Here is a 23,230-nt window from a genome sequence, read left to right on the forward strand (position 1 = left end):
TGGTCTTATAATCATATGGTGGTTTAAATCCCACATATCATCGAATTCCCGGCTCACGACCCTTAGTTGTGACGAGAGCAGAAATGGCCGCAGTAACTTGTGCGGATGTGATTCTCGTGTTCGACTACAACTGTTCAACTTAGCCCGGACTTGCTCACCTTCACCAGAACAACTTGGTCAAGTAGGTACTTCAGAAGAGTCGGTGAACCTATCAGCCTGTTGAGTTCACGCTGGGCTGTCGCGGACTGCTATCTAAATGTTTTCGGGCCACTTGTTAAAGACCCCTATTCTAAACGAATGTCCGACGACCTCGGGTACGTCGTCTTGTAAGTCTTGCAACTCTCCCTGCGTACGGCACGCTATTAACTTGTAAACGTTGCCTTCGTTTAGAACGTGGCATTTTATTGGTTGAGGTGCTGGGCAGTGGGTATTATCAGCTATGCGACAGACTCCTCCTAGTAGCAGGAACGCCAGCCAGAACCCGGTTCTTACGCGAGTGCACCGTGGAGAATTCCGTGGAGTCGGAGAATTCAAGGTCTTGCCCCGAAGTTTGCGTCTCGCTCTCTAACTACAACGTCGACAGGTATAAATGGAGGAAGCTATGGCAACTACCATTACTGCCACCTCTGTTGCTGCAGCTTTACACGCTTATTATATATACGCTGCTAAAATCCGAGTCCCTTCCGTGGTGGCCTTTTTGAAGATGCGGAAGACTGGGTGGCTGAGTTCGAGCATGTAGCGGATGTCAATGGGTGGGACAAAATAGCGAAGCTCAGGAACGTGTACATCATCCTTCTGGATGGTGTTCAAACATGGTTCCAGAACCGCGAGGGCCGCCTAACATCATGGCGCGAATTCTTTTGCAGACTTCTGAACACGTATGAGCCCTGATCGTTGAGAGCGATCAGAATGGGCCCTCCAGTCCCGCATTCAAATTCCTAATGAAGGTATTGCAATGCACGTGAAGGATAAGGTTCGTCTGTTCACTCGAGCAGATCCAAACATGCTGGAAGCCAAGAAGCTGCGCATGTCACTTGATGCGGGGCGTCAAGGAGCAGCTCTTTGGTGGTGCCATTCATAGTCCTTCCAAGAATGTAGCGGAGTTCCTTACAGAAGCTGTCGCCATGGAGAAGGCCCTGCAGCAGCAGAACCAGTATAATTGGCAAGTGAATGCTACCTGCCCCATCAAGCTATAGGACCATTCCCGACCGACGTAGAAGCGCTTCGTGAGCTTATACGTTCGGTCGTCCGCGACGTGTTGCAACAACTTCACCGGGCGCAGCAGCAGCCGACTACTAACTGCATAGCCAGAATCGTACGTCACGGATTCCAGCAGGCGCTCAGCGCACCTCGTCGCGAGACACCTGTTCAACTTGTTGCACCACTCCAGGCGTTCACACACTCCGATGAACCTCGACGCGTGACATATGCCGACGCTCGGAGACGCACCGTCCCATCGGTGGTGACATCTCTGCTGAGTGGCGGCTTCCAGCCCGACAGTTACGCCGACACATACAGTTACTACTCACCTGCGCCAGCGCCGATATACCCGCCGCAACCCCGTACGGCACACCATAGAGTTTCTCAAAATTAACTAGAGGGCACTCTGGCGCTGCGATCGTTCACCGACCACGGGAATGATGGGTAGTACACACATTTGCCAAGTCTTCGTACTTGCGGGCGGCGAATCGTACTTGCGGCTTCGTTTATTGCCGGTTACGGTTTTGTTTTGAAAGAAAGATTCAACCCTTTTGAACTTCCTGACCCAATTTGGAAAGGTAAGTCGAAAAAAATAGGGTGGTGAAGCGCAATCGCTGAACATTTGCTGCTTTTTGTTTTGTGAGGAAAAAGCTTTAAGCCACATGAACACACACGGAGCCAAAGGCAATCCAGAAGTACGAAGATTAGACAAAAGTGTGTACTACCCATCATTCGCATGCTCGTTGAAGCGCCGTGCGTTGCAGCTTCCATAAACACTAGCGCCAGAGTTCCCCCTAGTAAATATTGTAGGAAACTTAATGCGGCACACTTCAGTCTGCACAGGCGGTGCCCTGTTTGAAGACTCCCAGCACGTCGTGCATAAGTCCGACTTTTGGGCCCATGATAATGATGATGATGAGGAGGAGGAGGAGGAGGAGGAGGAGGAGGAGGAGGAGAAGAAGATGGGGGAGTAGGTGCCGGAGGAGGGGGAGGAGGAGGATGATGCCTCCCCAATGGCTCTTGCCCACTCAGGGGGATTCGCCAAGAATTGAGGATATGAAATTTAAGGCCTTTCAAATGATACGTAATCTTAACAGGAGGAGGATAAATCAGATGTAAATATAGAAAGACTGCATTAATTCCTTTTTGCCATTCCGACCAGAGAGAATAATGTATATCTTGGAATGAAATTGTAGCAATTTTGAACACGTTTAAAAATGATGTTTAGAATTGGCTTAATAATACTGAAATAACAAATATACAAATATGAATTTAGTGGCGCATTCGTTTTCTTTCATGAACATAACTGAAAATGGCATCAAAGGCGCTCCTGTGGCTGTGGCCCAGATCCGAAGCACCAAAGAAGAGTATATATTGGCAATGGTGAAGGGCAGCCCAAGGTTAGCGAATGGGATGACAAGGAGACGTTTTTTTGATAGTCTGTAACGGCAGCGTGACAAAAATAATGCTCTATTGATTACAGATCTGTACAAAAGCTGCATAGGGGAGATGTTCCCAGACTTGCACGAGAACTACTGCGTCTTCGTCTGCCTCTTCGACACTGGCAGATTAAACGTGGGGCAATATACTGCTATGCTGAGGTTGAACTCCGTGCCTTAATTTCAAGTTTTTTTTATCTAGCTTTGGTTTCTTTACTTCAATATCAATCAAGTATTGATAGATAATAACTGTATAAGTCAGTATTATTGTCATTGTTTGGGAACTACTATATTTTGTAGCACGGAGCCATGGAAAATAAAAGCAATGTAGCCTCGTGGTTGGAGCTTATATTTATTCTTAGGTTTTAACCGACTATAGTAATTGCACTCATGCCAAACCAGCTACTGGAAATGAACTTCTAGCGCGTAGAGTTTCTCACAAAAAATGTCTATGTTGAGGCGTGCTTCACAGAAAAGTGTGTTTTTGGTGTTTTTCAGTTGCGTTTAGTTTTCCTTGACATTTCTTTTTCTTCTGAGTGGCGCTGTACGCCATGCTTGCTTTTCTCCGTGGTTTGCAGGCGGGTGAATGCGGCGCCTGTGTTTCCACCGGACACCTCTTTCAACACACGAGAAAATAATATGCTACAACTACTGTTTGAAGCCAGGTAAAGCTACCAAAAAGGCATAAAATGCAATTTTAACTGTACCTTTTTGTATTCAAGCAAAATATGCCTACATGTGGTGTTTTTCTTGGTCCACCAGCACTTTGAACCACATCGCCATCGGGTCATACTTTCGGTCATACTTTCGCCACTTTCACAGCCGAACAAAAGTATATTTATTTTTATTTATTGAACAAAAGCAAGCTGATTGCCGCTAATGTGCAAAAAGCTTTTCTCTAAAGAACAATTCATACTAAAAAATAATAATTTCAAGCGGTGGACAATTCCTTAAAAGCATGCGACCACCCTCTGTAACTCCACTCGTACTTAGTATTCTAAATGATTCCGAAAACTCGTTAAACAGTACATTACTTTAACGTATCCAATCTATGATCACTTGGAAAAGTGTTGCCCCATTCAACTCCTATGAGCCAGACTTCAACTATATCAGCAATGTTCTTCGCTTTTGTTCGTCCCTTTTGTAGAGGTACCACTTTGGTGTAGGTGGCTCACGCCGACGCTTGGCTCTCAACGAAACAAGCTTTGATAACGATCCCTCGGCAGCTCCGCTGTCGCGCTTTGTCGAAGAGCTCGGCAGGTTGTTCATGAATTATGCATAACTTTGTCATGGCTTCTGCGTTTATGCTGCTGTGCCACAAAGATATCTGACCCAACACGAGGCACGCAACAAAAAAACTACTGTTTTGAATTGAAGCGATGCTAATCCATAGGCTTTTAGTTTGCGTGCCTACAGCAATATCTCATATATATGCATTGTTTCAAGCAATTTGTACGCCGGAAGACCCCATAAAGATCTATAGTCATGCATTGAACAGCCAAACGCGAACGGCGTCGAGGATGGCAAACAACATGATGGTGGCTCGCGTTTCGAAGTTAGAAACTTTTAGAAGAGCGACAGCGTAATTTCCGCTAAGGCACGAGTAATTGTAATTAATATGTCATTGATTGATGTGACTGATATGCAGGGTTTAACGTCCCGAAACCACCGCACGATTATAAGAGACGCCGTAGTGGAAGGCTCTCGAAATTTCGACCACGTGTGGTTCTTTAACGTGCACACAAATCTGCAGCACATGGGCCTTCAGTATTTTCACCTCCGTTGAAAATGCAGCCGCTCCAGCCCGGATTCAATCTCGCAACTTGCGGGTCAGCACCCCAGTTCCTTAGTGTAAATAATATGTCATCTTGGTGTCTTTGTCATTCAGCAGGTGCCAAATAAGTTGATGATTAGCCAATGAGCATGTATCTGAGCCAAATTTTGTGCATTTTCTGGCAGGGCCGCTTGTCTAATTATTTTGTTGTCTTCGAGCGCCTCTAAGACAATCTCAAGAGCATACAAAAAGGTTAAACGTAATTGCGAACCCTCACGACCTTGGCTTGGCTTCGTAGCTACCTCAGTGAGCCGTCGTCGCATGGCATTTTTTTACAGCACATGCAGACCGTTCATTCCAAACCTTTGAAGCGTTTATCGATGCGTGAGTTCGTTATCAGATGGCACCTTCTATACCGCGAATCACTAGCCTGGCACAGGTTAACACCTTCCATAAGCAAAAACCGCTTCGCGCTTGCAACAGCGACTAGCTCAAGCGAGAAAACTGAATAAAGAAAGAAAGATAGAGCTTCTGTAGAATATACCCATGCGGTGCGTGGTAAACTGAAGGAAGATAACCATCAAAAGGCAGCCGTCAAAGTGCGCTCGCGATCCACACACCGAACGGGTGGAGTTGTTCTCGCCCCTTGTTTGCAGGCTGTCGGGTGCGAAGTGGGATAAAGGGATCGGCGCAGGAGACCGGAGAGGGCAGGGGAACGAAGCGCACACACGTCGGTGCATAGGGGGTCGCTCCCTAGATCCTTCTCGACGTACTTCCCGGTGAATGCGTTTCGACCCTGCCACCCTCCCATCTTTCTTTTGAGTTTGCCTTCATTCTCGGCAGCTTTTGCATATCCTCCCTATTGTGCAGCGCCTGCCACACTGGTGGCTGGGAATGCAATGTGGTGTGAAGTACAGAGGGGTGAGAACCCTGGTTTGAGGTCGCATGGTTTGGTTATGCCTCGCCCCTCTTTTGTGTCGTCGTTTTCTTTTTTTTTCAATCAATTTGTTGCTGCGCAGATGATACGTATTTCGTTCCATTTAACCGCTGCACATCTCTTCCCTCTTTCGGAAGAACGCCTCTCAGACGAGAGTGAAAGCCGGATTTGCCACAGAGCCGAGAACGAAACCAAGCCGACGTGTGTTAGCCCTTGCGTCAAAGAAAAAAAAAAAGAACGCCGTGCTGAGTCGCGGCAACAGATGTCGCTCGCGTTGCATTGTCTGTATCGCAACCCCCACGTTATCAGTCCACGTTATTTCTTTTTTTCTCGTTGTTTATTTCTGTTGTGCCTCACGTTGTCAATGAAACTTTTGCCGCTCTACGTGAGCTGATGAAGCGGAAATTTACTGGAGCAACACTAATGCGAGCAACGGAAAAGATCGGCAGACAGACCACCGTTTTCATGCGAATGCTTCGAAGCGGGACATGGCATGCTCGTATAATGCTGCGCGAGTTCAGTCTGCGTTTGGCCTAATGAGGAAATGATGGCGAATTACGTTTCGACTTCGAAACGACAAGGCCCCGCTTAGATGCTCCAATTATACTGATGAGATGTCTCGATGGTTTCCACTTATTAAAATTCTCGCTGTGTACCCACGCCTATTTCTTGCGGCGGCTAACCGAGTTTGCCTTGAAGGACAAATATCGTCGGTGCAAACTTCGGAGACCATAAACCATTGATATCTATTGGGCTCGCGTCTGGCTTGGTTGCGTCGTATGCGTGTTCAAATTACCATTTCACAAAGAAAAAGGTTAAAATTTTAAACCTAATTTAGCGTCATCCCTCTTTTTTACAAAAACAAAAATAACGCCGATAGGAATGAACAAGGCAGGCACGAACGTTAATCAAATTTTGTGCCATTGAGAAATAATGCAGCGCAATCTTTTCGGTTCAAAACAGAGCGCATTCCCAGTTATTAATACCAATTATGCTTCATCATTTGCCTCGCTCTGGAGCACAGTGGCTAATTCATCTTTCGTTCCAATGTTTATCTAAATTAGGCAGAGTCCCGCGGGGCGTTACTAATTCTTATAACGAATTTGACGACGTATGTATTTTATTATATAGTCGTCTGTCCGCGAAGATTACGTAAACGCACATTTGTTTTCTTGCGTCGTCATGGTAGGCGCATATTTAAACAATAAAGCTATGCAACTATTAGCAAACCGTGCGAAACATCATTCCTCGACAAGGGAAATACTGGAGGGACTGCAAGGATCGCTTTGTTTACTTCTAATAATTCATTTGCTGTAATTTTCCGCGAGTCTTGCGGGGAGCTCTGGCATTGAACAAAACAATGTGGAACTTGCAATTAGAACATGAAAAACGAAGTTGTACGTACGAGTTTGTCATAAAACAAGAAAAAACAATGAAAGCATCCTATTGGTGTCACTGCATGGGGTATACACTGCTGAAATCAGGCTAATCAGTTTTAATTTAAAAAGTTGAGTGTCCTTGCGTCGAAGGCAATTTCAAATTCAAAAAGCGTAAGTAGTTGGAACACGAGAAGCATGGATGAAAGCTGAATTCCCATCACTGGAGTTCGGAAGCGATAAATCAGCGTTTATCAATGTCGAAGCATCGTCCAACACAAGAACACGCTGGGGAGGGCAGCGCAACAACCCACGTTCTTCGAATATTGCCTACTTTATTTCATTTTATTTTTCAGTCAGCTATTACCGAAGTCGATAAATTATCGGAAATAATTGGCACAGACTATTCAGTTGGCGGGGGGTGGGGGGGGGGGGGGGTCTTAGGATTTGATATGAAAGCAAAAGTAAACCCCGCAACTGTCCGCAGCGAAGTGCGACACCTCAGCAGTGGTTCACAGGGGAAAGGGAATGGGGGTACTACTACAGTGTAGAAAGAAAAGCTGAAGGAGGGAGTGAAAGAAGAGACCGAGAAAAAAAAATAGGGAGAGAAGGGAGACTCACAGATCGTCTACTAGAATCACGTGGCACGAATTCTTTAAATTGGCTCACACAGTCCGCTGCCGTCAACTAAGTCCATCAGCGCAGAGTGGGCACTTTTGATGTGCCCGCGACGGCTGTTCCGCAACAGGAGCGGCCCAGATGTTGTCCGAGAGCTTCGTGCATCAGTTGTCTGTTCTCATCACCAGCCGGGCTATGAAGTGGTCCAGAGTCTCCAGGTTGTCGCAGTCCATGCAGAATGGACTGCCAAGCCCGGAGTGCCGATGTTTTCGCGCGGCGGTGTATGTTGTCTCCGGCGGAGAGACGAAGAAGGAAACCGCGCTCCCACAGCCTCATTCCATTCGTTTTCTTGTATTCACAAACGCGAGCCGAACTCGCTTTCGTTTTGCGCACAGAAATGGGAAAAGAGGGGAAAGAAACTTCTTGTCAAACGTCTTTTCAGCCTTGTACCACTTATTTGTTGTTTCAATGCCGGTAAAACTTATTAATCACATTTATTTCACGTGGTTGTATTAGGTTTCAAAAGAACTTTAATTGCCTAGTCAAGACCGTATACTAATATCGTGTTTCTTAGAGCACTCATTTCAATTGCTCTTACGTGTATGGTTGGCGTGGCTCTTTACCTTTTCATAACCTTACGTTTCCAAAGGTCTGGCTATTTTTTATCCCAGTATACTATAAATCTAGACTCGAACTGAAGCCTTATTGCTGTATGTTACATATATTAAATTTTATTTCTACTCTCAATTGAAATCTTGCAAATTTCGCCTCATTGAGTACGATCCATTACAACATAACGCAGCATATGTAAATGTCTATGCTTGCTCTCAGTTTAAATCTTGCAAATTTCGTCTCAATGAGTACGAGCTATAACAACATAATGCAGCATATGTAAATGTATATGCATGTTTGGAAGCACGCCGCTTAATCAACAAAAATGAAGAAGTACATTTTCATAATTAACGGGAAAAGGCTTGTTCTAACGTTATTCTCGAATTTATGACAGTTAATTTTTGAACAAGGACTTCGAAATGTTTCCAGCTACTGCTTTTAACCTGTCCTTGCATGCTTAGGCGCAGTCGGTAGTGAACGATCATTGTACGAGGATGACCACAAAAGCAGCTGATCGAACTCGACATCAGAACTTGGCTTTATTCTGAAGATGATGGGCACGGGTAAATGAAAGCTTCTTTTTTTCAACTATGCTCTTGTTTCTTTTTTTCACAATTTTGTTACTCATTATAATAATTACAGTGGTTTTACGTCCCGACACAACAGTACGATTACGAGGTGCGATGTCGTTCAAGGCTCCGGAAATTTCGATCACCTGCGGATCTCTAACGAGCACGTGTGTGTAACTGTATGCCTCTCTAAAGTCCCGCATTCATCGAAATGCAACCACCGCTGTCTGGATCGAACCTGTAACCAAATTTACTAAACCCTTTCTTCACTAACCAGTGTACCATCGTAGAAACAGCCCCCCCCCCCCCATTTTTTTAATCATATTTTAAAGCTGGAATCTTTTTGATGAGAAACATAGCAGCGAAAAACAGCAGTGTGGGCAACTCGTCTAGCGTGGCGTCAAACCTTGCAGGCCATTTCTAAAACAAAATAAGAATATATCACACCACTACATTTTTCGTTCTAAAGCGGAAACATTGTTTTTGGCTTGCGAACGGTATACTTGCACTCACATCCAATAATTTATTAGAAACTTTATTTGTATTATTCCGTCGGAAATATTTAAAAGCGACTTTTGCCTTCGTATAAAGACATTGTGACTGAAAAGAATAATCCGCTGCATGAAAATCATTCCAGTTTCAATTAAAAGCTCCTGGTATACCATCAGTGCAACTTAATTGCCCATACGCGCATCCGCTGGCTCTGGCTATGAGCACAAAATTCGACTAGTTTTTGCTCGTTTGTCAACATACCACGCCCTCATCTTTATTGGTGTCGACAAGCGAGGAGGAATTCAACAACACCGCGACGGCCATTGACAACAGCATTGCAACGTCAGGGTTGCATGGTTTGGCTATTTGGCGTCGATTCGGCTACTTTCTTAGGTGGTGGTGGAAGGGGAAAGTGTATTCGCTACTTCTGTATTTTTTTCTACTTCCTCAATTCCTTGACTTGACCAAAATTATGAACATTTCGTGCTGTCGCAGAAGTTGGCTGCTTATTACGCGGTAAAAACGGGAACCAAGGCCTCTTGAAAGTTGCCAAAATTAAATTTGGCGCTTGCCTCACACCTAAGAAAAGACTAGTAATGACGAATTCCAATGGCAGATTGAAAGTGGTTGGCCGAATCACGATCGGACCGCGTAGCTCCGAGCAAGATGACTCTCGTCGAATCTGCCCTTGAAATGCATGCACTTCGACCGGAGCAGTTGGTACACATAAATCTACCGAGGAGGCGCCACGCTACAAAGGCTCCGCATGATCCCACCGCCCGTGCAATTTGTTCCTTTAGACATGGCGGCCTGCCATGGCTGCTTGATAGGCACATACGAGAAGTATAGGAAATATCACAATGTGTTGGTCAGCTACGAGTCGCGAGAGGCGAGAGATGAAGGTGTCTGCGGAACTAGAGGAAAACAAAATTTCACGAAAAATTCTTCTTCTTTTATTTTCTTGTTTCAACCACACAGAGTTGTGGGGCATCTTGTCGTCCTAATATCGTCGAAAAATGCACTCGACAAAACTTTAGTCCTCTTAGCAGGCAGGCGGAAGATCATGTAAAATTCCCGTTAGTAAACATCTGCCCCGAATTCGCTGTCTGCACACAAAACATCTTCACTGGACTCGGAGCTTCTGGCATCTGAATCCGAACTTCTGCTCTCTAAGGGCACCAACACAAACGCACAATGCGTACAAAGGTGGTCACGCAAAATACGTCATGCATATTTCGGGCATTTCGGGGGAGCGACAATTTTAGCTCCATCGGAGTTATCGGAGTTATGTTGCTGCTCCCAATCTGTTGTCGGAAGTCAAAATTCATTCTCCCTATCTGTCATTGGAATGTGATTGCTCCATACAGAGCAGAAAAACTTTATCTGCATCTGCCATTGGTATTCAACATAACATAAATGATTCTGGCTGGTAGGTCGTGTTTTCCGCTACTCCATTGGCATGCCTCTTCCTTACCGTCTGGAGACACCTTGCAAACAGACAAGCCAACTTCTAATATGAACCTGCTTATTAAGAGCAAAAAAAAAGGCAAGATCAGATCGCGTCAACATATATGATTGTACAGACGGGTCCACTGTTAGAGGGAACACCTGCGTGAGCAGCTTGTTTAGATTTCGCTATCTTACGGAATCATAGTGACTTAGATATGCATAAGGCTACTTGTGGTTAAAAGTTTCGACTCCTCTTGACAGACTATTGACTTGCATGAAGATTGTTTCTTAATCCACTTGCTCCTATAGGGCCAGGAATATTGATGGTGTGCATTCGACTGTTCCCTTTAACAGTGGACCATACTGTACATTGGCGGGATTTTCAACACTAAAATAGGACTCGGGAAAAGGTGTCGGCGTGGTTGCATGGGGCCTCTTGTTGCAGATAACCTGTTGCTGAGTGCGACTCAGAGCCCAAGTGCTTTTGGAAGTGAACATAACTATAAGAAGCGCTCCGCCTCTAAGAAGCTTTGCATTTACCTGTATTCATAATTGCGGTATCTGATGGACTAACCTGTATTATTTCTTAGGATTAGCTATGAACTTCAACTCGAAAATATTGACTACACACAGTTCCTCCCCACTGTAGAAACGGTTGCGAATGTAACTACCATTTATGCTGTTTTTTATGTGTAGGTACTTAAATCTGGTACAAGATTTTGTCATGGCGGCTACACACGAAAACGTACGAGTATTTAAGCACATACAAATTCATATAGATTACGGTCATCGTTTAAACATTTTCAAATAATTGCATGAAAACTGCTATTTAACGCATAAAACTAAAACCGCCAGGCCTGCGCGCAACGCGCATCATTGTCACAGCGAAATCTGGAAGAGCGGCTTTTCAGAGCCCTTTTCTAACAATCTTTGGGTATAGCTGCTCCAAGCACACTTGCAGGGTACCCACTACATCATTAATCGTTGAGTAGTAGGCAGAAATTCATTATGCCAACCTTCGCCATTTAGTAGGCGTGGTACCCACTGCACACTAGCAAGAAACTTTGTAATATTTTTTTGCTGTGGCTGACGACGATTAAGAATTATGCCAGAAGCTCTTGTAATCACCACAATCTCCACAGTTATAGGTGAATATTACCAATTTTTTGTAACAGGTTGCAGCATTCGATGACCCACTTGTTGTGCTATTCGCTATATGTGACACATTGTTGCTGATTTGCTGTTCAAAAACGCTTTATTACTCTTATTAATGCGATTCATTTACCGACATGAAGCCTTGGCCAGTTTGCAAAGAAATCCAAAGAACCGGCATGGCCCAGTTACAATTTGCGACGTCGATTCTTATTTGTTCTCATCAGGCATGCGGAATTAGAGGGCGCTCTATACAGGACAATATACACCTCGCGCTTACACTTCTTCAGTACTACTATACAGTTCCCTCCTCCGTTGTATCACTCATTATATTTAGATCTTCAAGGCCATGATTTGTTGAGACGGCTGTTCAATATGTATATCTCTCCAAATTCAAGAAAAAATTCTTTTATAAACTTCATTCTGAAACACTACCTGTTAAAACTTTGTTACAAAGAAAATGCATTTTAATCTCGACTGTTATTTGCCGTCTCTGTGATGTATCTGAACCTTAGAGCATTGCTTCTTTTGCGGCAAGGACGCCATTCTATTCTAGAATGTCCTCCAACGAACTCTACAGGAAAAAAAATTCGGCAGATCCCACGTACTTTGGGAATCGAGTTTATGCGAAGCATGCGGTTAGAGAAGGTGAGCGCGTCACAGTTTTTGTATTCAGCGACATGCCATGAAATTACGCTAAATATATGTACGAATGTCAAACGCACAGACGTTTGTTGAAGAGTTGAAGATGTTGATATAACCAGCAGTTTGCACTTGCGCAACGATGCCAACAGAGACATGCGCATTAGCAACACCAGAAGCTGATATGATGCGCTGATGCTCGCGAGGATGCTAGCCCTATATAGCCTGCTACATAAATCAAATTCAGCGCATGGCACCAAACAACAATTGACGTCAACCCGACGTGACAGCTGTATCAAAGGAGTACATATGTACTGTTCATAAAATTGCATAGGCAACACTGCAACCACAATTGGCGTTCACGAAGATTAGCGTCTATTTGACAAGTAGTTCCAAGACTTGGTGTAGGTCTGTGTTAGAATGCTTCATTGTCACGCAGTATGCTTGGCTTAAACTCAATCTGAGACCCTGACATTTATTCTTTGCATTTGTCAGGTCAACGCTACAGATGTCAGGTATTTTTTAACGTTCGCGCCTTAAAATTGCCCATGTGCGTTCTCATCGTTCTTCGGTAGATACTAAATGTCAATCACCTGTGGCACATACACGCATATCAGTGGCACATACTCTCTCACGGGTATGTGCCACTGTCTGGCGGGAAGTGTTTGACGACGTACGCAAAGGTAATGTGACATTATTCATGTCTTGACCAGCGCGTCATATTCCTCATACTATCATATCTTCCCATGCTAATTTTGGTTCACGCCAAGTTAAGGGGGTGATGCCGAAAGCACCCAAACGTAAGCGGCTTGATAGATAGATAGATAGATAGATAGATAGATAGATAGATAGATAGATAGATAGATAGATAGATAGATAGATAGATAGATAGATAGATAGATAGATAGACAGATAGATAGATAGATAGATAGATAGATAGATAGATAGATAGATAGATAGATAGATAGATAGATAGATAGATAGATAGATAGATAGATAGATAGATAGATAGATAGATAGATAGATAGATAGATAGATAGATAGATAGATAGATAGATAGATAGATAGATAGATAGATAGATAGATAGATAGATAGATAGATAGATAGATAGATAGATAGATAGATAGATAGATAGATAGATAGATAGATAGATAGATAGATAGATAGATAGATAGATAGATAGATAGATAGATAGATAGATAGATAGATAGATAGATAGATAGATAGATAGATAGATAGATAGATAGATAGATAGATAGATAGATAGATAGATAGATAGATAGATAGGCTCAAAGTCACCAAAGTTCGCTGAGAAATGCTTCGAATTTAAAATTTTGTAATTAATTCGTACCCTGTTCGCTATCTTATGCCAACATCTCTTGATGAAGTGCCATACAATATGTTTTCCTGATCGGTATACACAGTCTGTGAGGGACTCGTATGCAGGACCACAACGCAGAGCTGATCACCTCTTCACGCACACATTTCATCCGAATGGCTATTCACTCAAACGATGTTTATAAAGAACTCGACTTTCGACCGGACTGGTACCCCACCTTGGTGAGGTGCTTAGCTTCGCCTCCAGGGAGCGCTCGTGTCTTTCGTGTCCTTCTTGTCTCTGTGTCGTCGTTTTGTTCTCGCGCTATAACTATCGTCTTGCCACTGGTGGCTACTTTTCGTCAAATTGGTGAATTCTGCTGACTCGCAGGTTGCGGGACAGCATTCCGGCTGCCATGGCTGCAATTTCGATGGAGGCGAAAATGCTGTAGGCCAGTGTGCTTAGATTTGGGTGCACGTTAAAGAACTCTAAGTGGTCGAAATTTCCGGAGCCCCCCACTACGCCATTTCTCATAATCATATGGTGGTTTTAGGATGTTAAACACCACATATCAATCAATCTAATTGGCGAATTTGAGAGGCCCGTGATGACAAAAAATTTTAAATGGCGACATAGCATTTTTTTGGCAGTTTTGCTTGGTCTCGACTGAGTTATGCTCAGTCTATACTCACGACTATACTCAGTGTCTTCAAAATGAATGGGCAACATCTTTTTCAATTTTTTTAATATTTTTACACACCCCTCCCCCCCCCCCCCCCAGTAGAAGGCACACTTTGCGCGCAATAAACACGTCTATCATGTTTCTCGATTCACCTATACCCTCGAGGCATTGGCGTACTGGCGCGGCCACCAGCACGCTCCAGCAAAATTAATGTCAACGAAGTGCATCGCATGCCGCGAAGCGGTGATATAAGTCCTTTAGCCACTTTAAGAGTTTTAGGCTCCTCTAAAGTTTCGTTTCTCAAGTGACTATAGGTGACGGTTATGCCGCGTGTTCCGACCACAGCTGCAACTGTCCGCTATAGCTTGTCGACTTGTTTATTACGGCAGTATATACTCCCTGAATTGGTATGGGGAGTTCAAATTTGTTAACATGCTTTTCGGGCCGGCCAAGAAGCCTGTTTATTTGGGCAGCCTTCAGGAGCCGCATTCAGGCGAATGTGTAGCGCATAAGCGTGACTGCACAGAAAGCGGGAGGCGGGCATTGCCACGGTTACGCAGTGCTTTCAAGTTTGTTTCTGTTGTTTTGTAATTAAGTTTTTCGAATATCAGACACATTATTCCACTGGAATGAGATTCTCTAAAATCTGCAAGAAAGCAACGTACGCCGCACCTTTCTTGTTGTAGCGACTGTTTCGCACTGTAGTCGATGCAACTGGAACAATCGAAAACTTTTCTTATGAGGCGCTATAGCCTTCCGGGACGCTGCTGATGCATGCACTTTCTCAGTGCTGCCATGTTGAAACGGGGGATTCGGCTGGCATTAAAAAGCGTCAATATAGTTTAGGGTTATGGCTGGTACTGTACTCCAGGGGGCTTTACAAAAAGAAGGAAGGAAGCAACAAAAGGGAGAAGGCAGCGAGGTTAACCAGAAAGACATCCGGTTGGCTACCCTACACTGGGGGATTAGGGAAGGGGACAAGAAAGATGAGAAAGATGGAAGAGAGGGGCTTTACCCAAATAGCAATCTTTATTACGAGGCCCGCCATTGAGTGGTAACTTTTTTTTTGCGAAAACTGGACAAAAATGGTGACTTTTGGCGACTTCTTGCTCGTCATTTGGCGAATTTCACTGCAAAGTCAGTGGCAACGTGCTCGCCACTTTTGATGTGCAGCGCATGGTCACCAACTCTCCGTAGACTACAGGACTTCAGCCTTCGAGTTTCTTTGTAAACAGTACGTGTACGCTTATTGTCGCCATGGGACTGCAACAGTGCAACTCTGTGCTATTTTGCGTGCTATTTTAATGGAGAACAAACGCAGTGAATACTGTGCTCACGCGCACTATAATAAACACCATGGCGGAAAGAAAACCTACCCTGGGCAGCGAATTGTAGACTCTGCAACCAACCTGAGACTATAGAGCAATGTTTTATTCATTGTCGTGATGCTTTTTATTTTTGGGACATTCTAAAAAGAACGTTAAGAAAAGAACTTCCAATCACAGTTCATGGTATTGGGTTCCTTCCATTCAGAAAAAGTCTGACTGATAGTATTCCTTACGACTTGTTTATGTTGTTGGGACTTAATTCATTATGGAAAAGTCGCATGATCGATAGACACGCCGAGCCACCACGGTCGACGAGATCTGTCTTCCGAGAAGGGGCTGCTCAAGTGCGCAGTGTTGTCGAGACATTTGACCCCGTTCTGGAGTGGCTTCCCGTTCTTGACGCTTGTCCGTGTTTGCCTAACTTCTGATGAAGTATGTTCTGTGTACTTTACTGGTGATAATTTCATTCATTAACGAAAAAAAACAGGTGTGGCTCAGTGGCGGAATACTGGGCTGTCACGCAGGTTCTTCGGGTTCGAATCCCATTGTGCCCGTTGTGTGTTTTATTTCCTGAGTTTCCCTTTCTTTTTTTCTTATTTCGTGCGATAGTGGTTACGGACACCGATGGCGGTGGTGGACAACTATGGCGCGCGCGCAACTCATGTTGTGATCTCTTAACAGCTTTCACTGTAATACATATACAACCTCGTGGCATTTTTAGAATTTTTTTCAATTACTGTTGAGGACTTTTGGGTAACATTCTTGAGTAACAATCAGGTAACACCAGTAGCAATTGCGATTTTGAGTATACGTTCATATGGCACTATTTTTTTAATGTTGTCAAAAGGTTGGTATTTCTAGTCATATTCAGAAAGGTTGCGCAACACTTGTGAAGAGTGTGTCATTTTTGCAGTAATGCAAGAAACTTCGTCAAATTTCACGAACTCATTGCTAAAGTGAACAATTTATAATTCAATCTAAGCACTTGTGACTTTGAAAGGTTCTCGCGGTACTTGTCTACATTTGAATCAACAGTCATTCAACTAAAAAGTCGCAGTTGCTTTTACACACTTGTCGCTGCTTTTGAGTAGCTGCTAGCTTGCTTTTCTAATTTTTTGGCTATCTTTATTGTCTTCCGGGCAGCAATGCTCGGCATTGTCCGTCTTTAGGTCAGGTCTATGAAAAAACCTCGCCTAAACAGTCGGATTTTGAAACCTTGCTTGTGGCACTTCTGTTAATCCCTCCTTTAGCTTACTTTTTTTTAACGTGTGGATAATTAGGGAGGGGGAAATTATAGTATCTTCGCAGAGTCACGTTCAAACTTGTGTTACACGCTGTTGCAAGCCTGCAACTATCTATTGACATTATCGGTTCTCTGGCCACCTACGATAACTTGCTCATAGTGATAGCCATACAGGTCTGGTTGATATCGATTGGAGTAGGTGTGTATGTGTAACATTAAAGGTGTACAGAGTGCTTGCAGTATACAACTTGCGTAATCATCACGCCACGTCACCATTACTGCGAGAGTTGTTCTAAAGCTGTGCTTTATGCTATTGCTGGCCCTACAGTGCAGTATGTTGCTGAATCTTAAGTGATAAGCAATCAGGCGATCTACAGGCAATGCTGTCACTTTTACTAACGGTGTCACCGGTACGAAAAGTGACGCCCAACGTATTTGCTTAAGTGGTTCATTTGCACAGCAGCAGACACACCTACAGTCGCGGACGTGGCCCGGTGTATATTACCGTTTGGCCTACGCCGCTGCTGGCGATTTATTGCCACACCAACGAGACTAGCGCGCGCAGCAATTATACGGTACGAGTTGAAAGCCCGCGCATGGGAACGAGGCAGACGGGCCTGTTCTTCATTGAGCAAGCTTTGCGGGAAAGCGCTCCCTGCCGGAAAAGGGCGGCGCGGTGAGGGTTAGGGGTCGACCGGGGGCCTCACCCCCCTCCCTTCCTAAAGTCGTCTCCCCCATTTAGATTTGCAAGGGTGCTACTAAAGCGACCGCGGCGCCACGGACACCCCGAGCGGCGGTTACCAGAAGCGAAGCACACGCATGCGCCATGGTGCGGTATCGATGCGGATTTCGGCCGCGCGCGGAGCTGCGAGCGCCGGCACGCACCTCGGAGGCAGGCGAAAACATGCAGCGCGCCGCCCGCCGCTGGTAGGCAGCATCGCTCCTCTCAGCAGCGTCAGTTGGCCCCAAGTTGTCGCGCCGGTCGGTGTCGTCGCCGTGCCGTTGCCTTGTGTTCTAACGCCGGGACACTCTGCCATGTCGGTCGAGTGGACGAGGCGCCAGCGCTGGTGGGCGTTAGCGTGAGCGCTCTCTCTCACTCACTCCTCCTTTTCACGACGACCACTTTTACCGCGCGTTTCAACTTGTTTTCCCTCGCCACAACGAGAGTGCCGCCCCGCCCCTTCCTACATCTTCGAAGGAGGCCAAAGACGTGTGGTGGACGCGGTAATCAGAGTGCACCCGGTGGTGTGGTGTGCTGGTGGTGACTTCACTCCGTGATCACTGACCATCACTGGGTGATCGCGCTTGCTTGCGAGGACCCGGGCGTATACTGGACCTACGTCCCGTCACCTCCCCACCCCCTTTTTTTTGTGCGTGTGGAACGCCGCTTCTTCCATCGGATTTGAGCAAGGCTGGCCGACGCAGCCGCTCCTGGGTACGGGTCAATCGTCGCCAACACTCGCTTGACGACGACGCATCGAGTCCACCCCCAAATAAATCAGGTGAGCGAGATAACCCGCTATATGCGACCGCGTACCTTGAATCGATGTGCCTTGGCTTGGCACTCTGTGGTTCGATACCATCCACCCACTGCGTCTTTAACCACCACGCGTTGTCAAGGTTTAATCAAGCTCTGAAACCACAAACACTAGCGCTGTCTTGAAAAGCATAGATACGCTATCGAGCTCCCGGCTTCCTTCTCTGCAATGCTGTTTTCCTGCTTAGCCGCTACGCATTCCGGGCAAGCAGACGCTAACGTTGCTGATGTGTGGGGGAAATAAAATCTTGTTCCGTCATCATTGCATGAATTGTATTTGATCTGCTTCTTTATGTATACTCTTCTTGTAATGTTAGTCGCCACAACTAATTTGCACAACTACTATTACATCACCAATGCCGTCTTTTGTACATTGCAGGGGAGTGAAAACCACTATTGAATGGTAACATCAGTTTTTAGCCATATATTTTACATTTAGTTATACCTTCACGTGTTCATTGTTATTGTTGTTGCTGTTATTTCCTTTGTTAATTTGCGATTTTGGGGCTGCATTTTAAAATGTTAAATGTTCCAGAAGAAATCAGGATTTTTCGAAACTGGTTGGACTTCGACTGATTTCAGACATTTTTCCCGACTGCACAGTAGCCCAGCGAAAGCAGGACACATGCAAAAGTCTTCACGTGCTGACTTGGAGTAAAACCAATGTCAATAGCCCAAATCTCGGCTTCTACAACACTGCGCAACCTACCTTTTCAGTTCATTATTCAGTTTTCCCAAAGGGCCCATAAAGCCGAAAGCAATGTAAGGACGTAGAAGATTTGTGCAAAGGTTAAAACTTGTTTTTTCCGGGAAGACCATAGTATGCGGCGACTGCACTGCAGCACAAGTAATTACTTCCATAAAACACGTAAATATATATTTTTTTTAATTTTGGGCAAACGGAGAACGAAAATTGAAGTTCGCTTCGGCGCAGCTACTCGAGTTCCAGCAATTTTATAATGCCCGGAGGTTCGTACACATAAATTTATGTAATATTACTTACCTGGATGTAGTCAAAATTAACGCGGCACTCTACATTAGGCGCGGCTCGTATTTCATCATTGTTTTGACGTGGTTGAAAACCGGTGCATCAAAACAGGCTTAAAAGCTTAACTATTTATCTTCTGTCATGAAAGCTTGTTGGTAAAGTGAATGTAAGAGGGGGGGGGCGGATAGGTGCTGTCTTTCATTTTATTTTGAAATGCGATACTACCACTCTCGCAACTCATGACGTCATTCATTCATGTTTTGAAGCCTGAATGAAACTGGCTAAAAAAACAGTGGTACCGACCACTGTTTCTTTTTGAGTTTATCAAGCGTAACTCAGAGAAATACAAAATCATACTATTTTGTCATTCAGAAAGTTCTTACACTTAAGCCTTCCTCACAAAACTGTAGCGAAGCCTTCGTGTGGTGAAAAAGACGCAAGAGTCATTTAATCACGAATTTAATAATTTAGCATCTCTTCTCACTCACATGAGCATTGCGTATCCCGTTGGGCTTTCAGCAGCGGTACTCGACTTCATAATTTACCGGAAACATCTGAAGATCCACATTGTTTCTGCCTTTTTTACAAACGCGGAAAGTTGGACGATCATCTGAGGATAACTGTATCTAAGCAGCTTCATTCAAAAACTAGGGGATAAGACTATCGGTGTGGTCGGAAGAACTTCGCAAGTCTGCCTACTCGTTTTTTTTCTGAAGCGCTTCTCGGAAAGTATTTGTCATCCGTCCAGATCTGCAACGTTTTCATTTTATCGCTCATAAGCCGCACAAATATCTGATATACGTCAGTACAAGGGAACCATTTTTCTTTTAATGTAACACCGCTTCAGTATAAGGCTACAAATGAGCGCAATATAGTACACACTTCTGCTGGCGACTAACCAGTGACAGTTACGAGCTTTTGATGATATCTTCTTAAAACGAAATTTCATCTCTCGAGGTTTTGCGGCGTTACCTTTTGTTTCACCGCAACCGTTTTCCGCAATGCGACGACCAAAGCCTGTTTCGGCTCGGACAGGTTGCAGAAGAAAAAAAGACTTAAAATCGTAACTACTGCGGCAACCACAAATTGCATAGCTTTTAGCGCCTCAAAAAAGCAAGTTATGAATTACTGAAATGTTGTCAATTCCTTTTAAGTTGCATTCTCTCAAATATTTGTCAACCATTTTTTTTTTTTCGCGCACGTACTCGCAACAAACAAAAGTTTCTTTATGAGGGCCAAATAAATATTTTATAAACATCTGGGCTAAGCCTTGCCTAACCTCAAATGGGACTGTTATAGGCAGAAAAGCCGTCAAACCTGGCAGTGCCGCGTGAATTTAACGCGGACTTCGAGCCCAAGAGCCGTGCGTCTTAACTGTTACGCTATATGATTGCGCAGACAGCTACGAATCAACGTAAGCCACGTGCATGAGGTGCCCGTAAAAACCTCAGTTACATATAGCGCCTCTTAACAGCTTCTCGTAAAACGTGTGTGCGCGCCCGCTTGCAGCACCACCGCTTGCAAGCGGCTAGTCTTTGCGCTATGTTCACGGAGTGGCTACGTCCCTTTATTACGAAACGAACACTCGCTAATAACGAAAAAAGACCGGGACGGCGAATACGTAGAACAAACTGCTGTAGCCATCGAACGAAGAGAGGAGAGTTCGACCATATGATGGCAGATTCGGCACGGACAATAGATGTCGTGCCACCTGGCCCTGAGATGAGTGAATAAATAGAGCTTAGCCTTACCTGTCGGAACATGCCCATCCATCAGGCTGCTGCATCCCACGGCTTCGGGGGTGCTACTATTGTTCGCGGCATGTAACGAGCCTGTATTGCGCAAATAAAGTGTCGGTTACGTGTAATTGATTACCTAGCAAACACAACTGATTTAGTGGCCATTATCGACTATGAAGAAGTGATCGGTCAATACGAAAATGGAAATTCTATTTATTGCCAGTAACAAAAGTACATTCGTAGTAACTGTATCAGAAAATGTGAGAAAATAAATTAATTGCGTGTAAGCAATAACTTCCATGTCTGTAGCGAGTCGGACTCTACGATTTCCACATTACTGCGAGGTTCAGTTATCGGGGCACTTTGTTGCGGAGTGTGGAGGTCGCAGGTTGCGTTTCTGGTAGTAGTAGTTGTCGTATACTTGGGAGCAGGCAGCACGCCATATCACATTCAGTATTGTGTGTGGTCAAAAGCGATCCGGTCTGTCGTGATTTCGCTCTTCCTTTCTATCTCTCTTTTAACTCTCTTAATCCTTATCCCTCAGAGAATGATAGTTAACCATGTGTGCATCTTGCTAATCCCTCGTCGTCAGCTAGGCCTCCTCTCTTTGTCCCTCTCACTGTGAACATGAATGTTGCAGTAATCAAGTCAATGAAGGAAACACAAGTACACTCATTAGGACGAAGCAATAAGCAAATATTCTGCAACATATGCCGGATAACTGAAGGCAGAAATTGCATGAAAAAAAAAACTTTGAAGTATATAGTATATAAGGTTCTCTGGAATGATTCCATTGAATTCTTTATTGTCCGCCATGATATATAGTGATCGCGTTGCTCACCTACTGATACAAAGAAAGCGGATTGAATCCAAGCCATGGTGGCAACATGTTTGACGTCAACGAAGTGATACAGGACCGTGGACTTTCATTATCATCATCAGCCTGACTGCGCCCACTGCAGGACAAAGGCCTCTCCCATGTTCCGCCTTACGATTCGGTCATGTGCTTGCTGCTGCGACTTTATACCTGCAAGCTTCCTAATATCATCTGCCCACCTAACTTTGTCTCCTCCTTACCCGCGCTTGCCTTCTCTCGAAATCCAGTCTGTTATCCTTAATTACCAGTGGTTACCCGGCCTACGTGCCACGTTCCTGGCCCATGTTTATCTTCTCTTCTTGATTTCAGCTATGATATCCTCAACCCCAGTTTGTTCCCTGACCAACTCTGCTTTCTTTTTGTCTATTGAGGTCACACCTATCATTTTTCTTTCGATCGCTCGCTGTGTCGTCCTCAATTTAAACTGAACCCTCTTTGTAAGGCTCCATGTTTCTTCTCCTTATGTAAGCACCGGCAAGATTCAGCTGTTATATATACCTTCCTGTTGAAGGATTGCGGCAATCTACCAGTCATGGTTCGAGAATGCTTATCGAATGTGCTCCATCCAATTCTTATTCTCCTTGTTACTTTAATCTCGTGGTTCCGCCCTGCGGTTACTACCTGTCGTAAGTAGACGTACTCTTGTGCAACTTCAAGTGCACTGCTATACCTTATTCGACACGCTGGGACTTGAATTTACGCGCACGTAAAACAACCTCAGGTGGTCAAATATTTCGGAGCCGTCTACTACGTTGTCCCTCATAATCATATTGTGGTTTCGGTACATAAACCCCACGACTTCAACGTGCGTACTAATTAAGGTTCCCTGGAGCAATACCTCTATATACTATCACTAGCGATAAGAAAGAAGATAATATTATATAAAGCACACATCTAACAGGCATTTAGGTAACAGTCATCACGCGCAGATACTGGCCGCTCACGGGCTGAGCATGAAGTGTGGCAGCTTGGGCTAGTTGGTATGGCATGACGATAGTTATAGCGCGAGAACAAAACGACGACACAGAGACAAGGACACGAAAGACAGAGACAAGATGGACACGAAAGCATGAATCGCGGTGGCAGTTGACCCACGTATACTGCGCCTTCAAGCGGCCGGCCGTCGCAGGCTTTTCCGTGCGCGCTTTATACACTCGTCTTGAAGCGAGAAGTTTTCGTCGCCTCCGACAGAGTCGTTCGCTCGCCCGCTCGTTTCGTTCCGAGTCGCTCCGGACGTGAGTATGAGAATGGCCCTCA

General features: G+C 44.8%; 1 protein-coding gene across 1 annotated transcript in view; it reads left to right on the forward strand.

Moving 5' to 3' along the window:
- Window positions 1–1,037: 1,037 nt before the first annotated feature.
- The window catches only part of LOC119170052 (teneurin-m-like), a 266,382-nt gene continuing 244,189 nt past the window's right edge, over window positions 1,038–23,230 (forward strand). Inside the window, exons 1-2 of the mRNA XM_075885958.1 lie at window positions 1,038–1,166; window positions 18,121–18,334. Of these exons, the coding sequence (XP_075742073.1) occupies window positions 1,038–1,166; window positions 18,121–18,334 (343 nt within the window). The remainder of the gene's footprint in view (window positions 1,167–18,120; window positions 18,335–23,230) is intronic.

Source organism: Rhipicephalus microplus, chromosome 2 (genome assembly GCF_043290135.1).
Source record: "Rhipicephalus microplus isolate Deutch F79 chromosome 2, USDA_Rmic, whole genome shotgun sequence".
Lineage (NCBI taxonomy): Eukaryota > Metazoa > Arthropoda > Arachnida > Ixodida > Ixodidae > Rhipicephalus > Rhipicephalus microplus.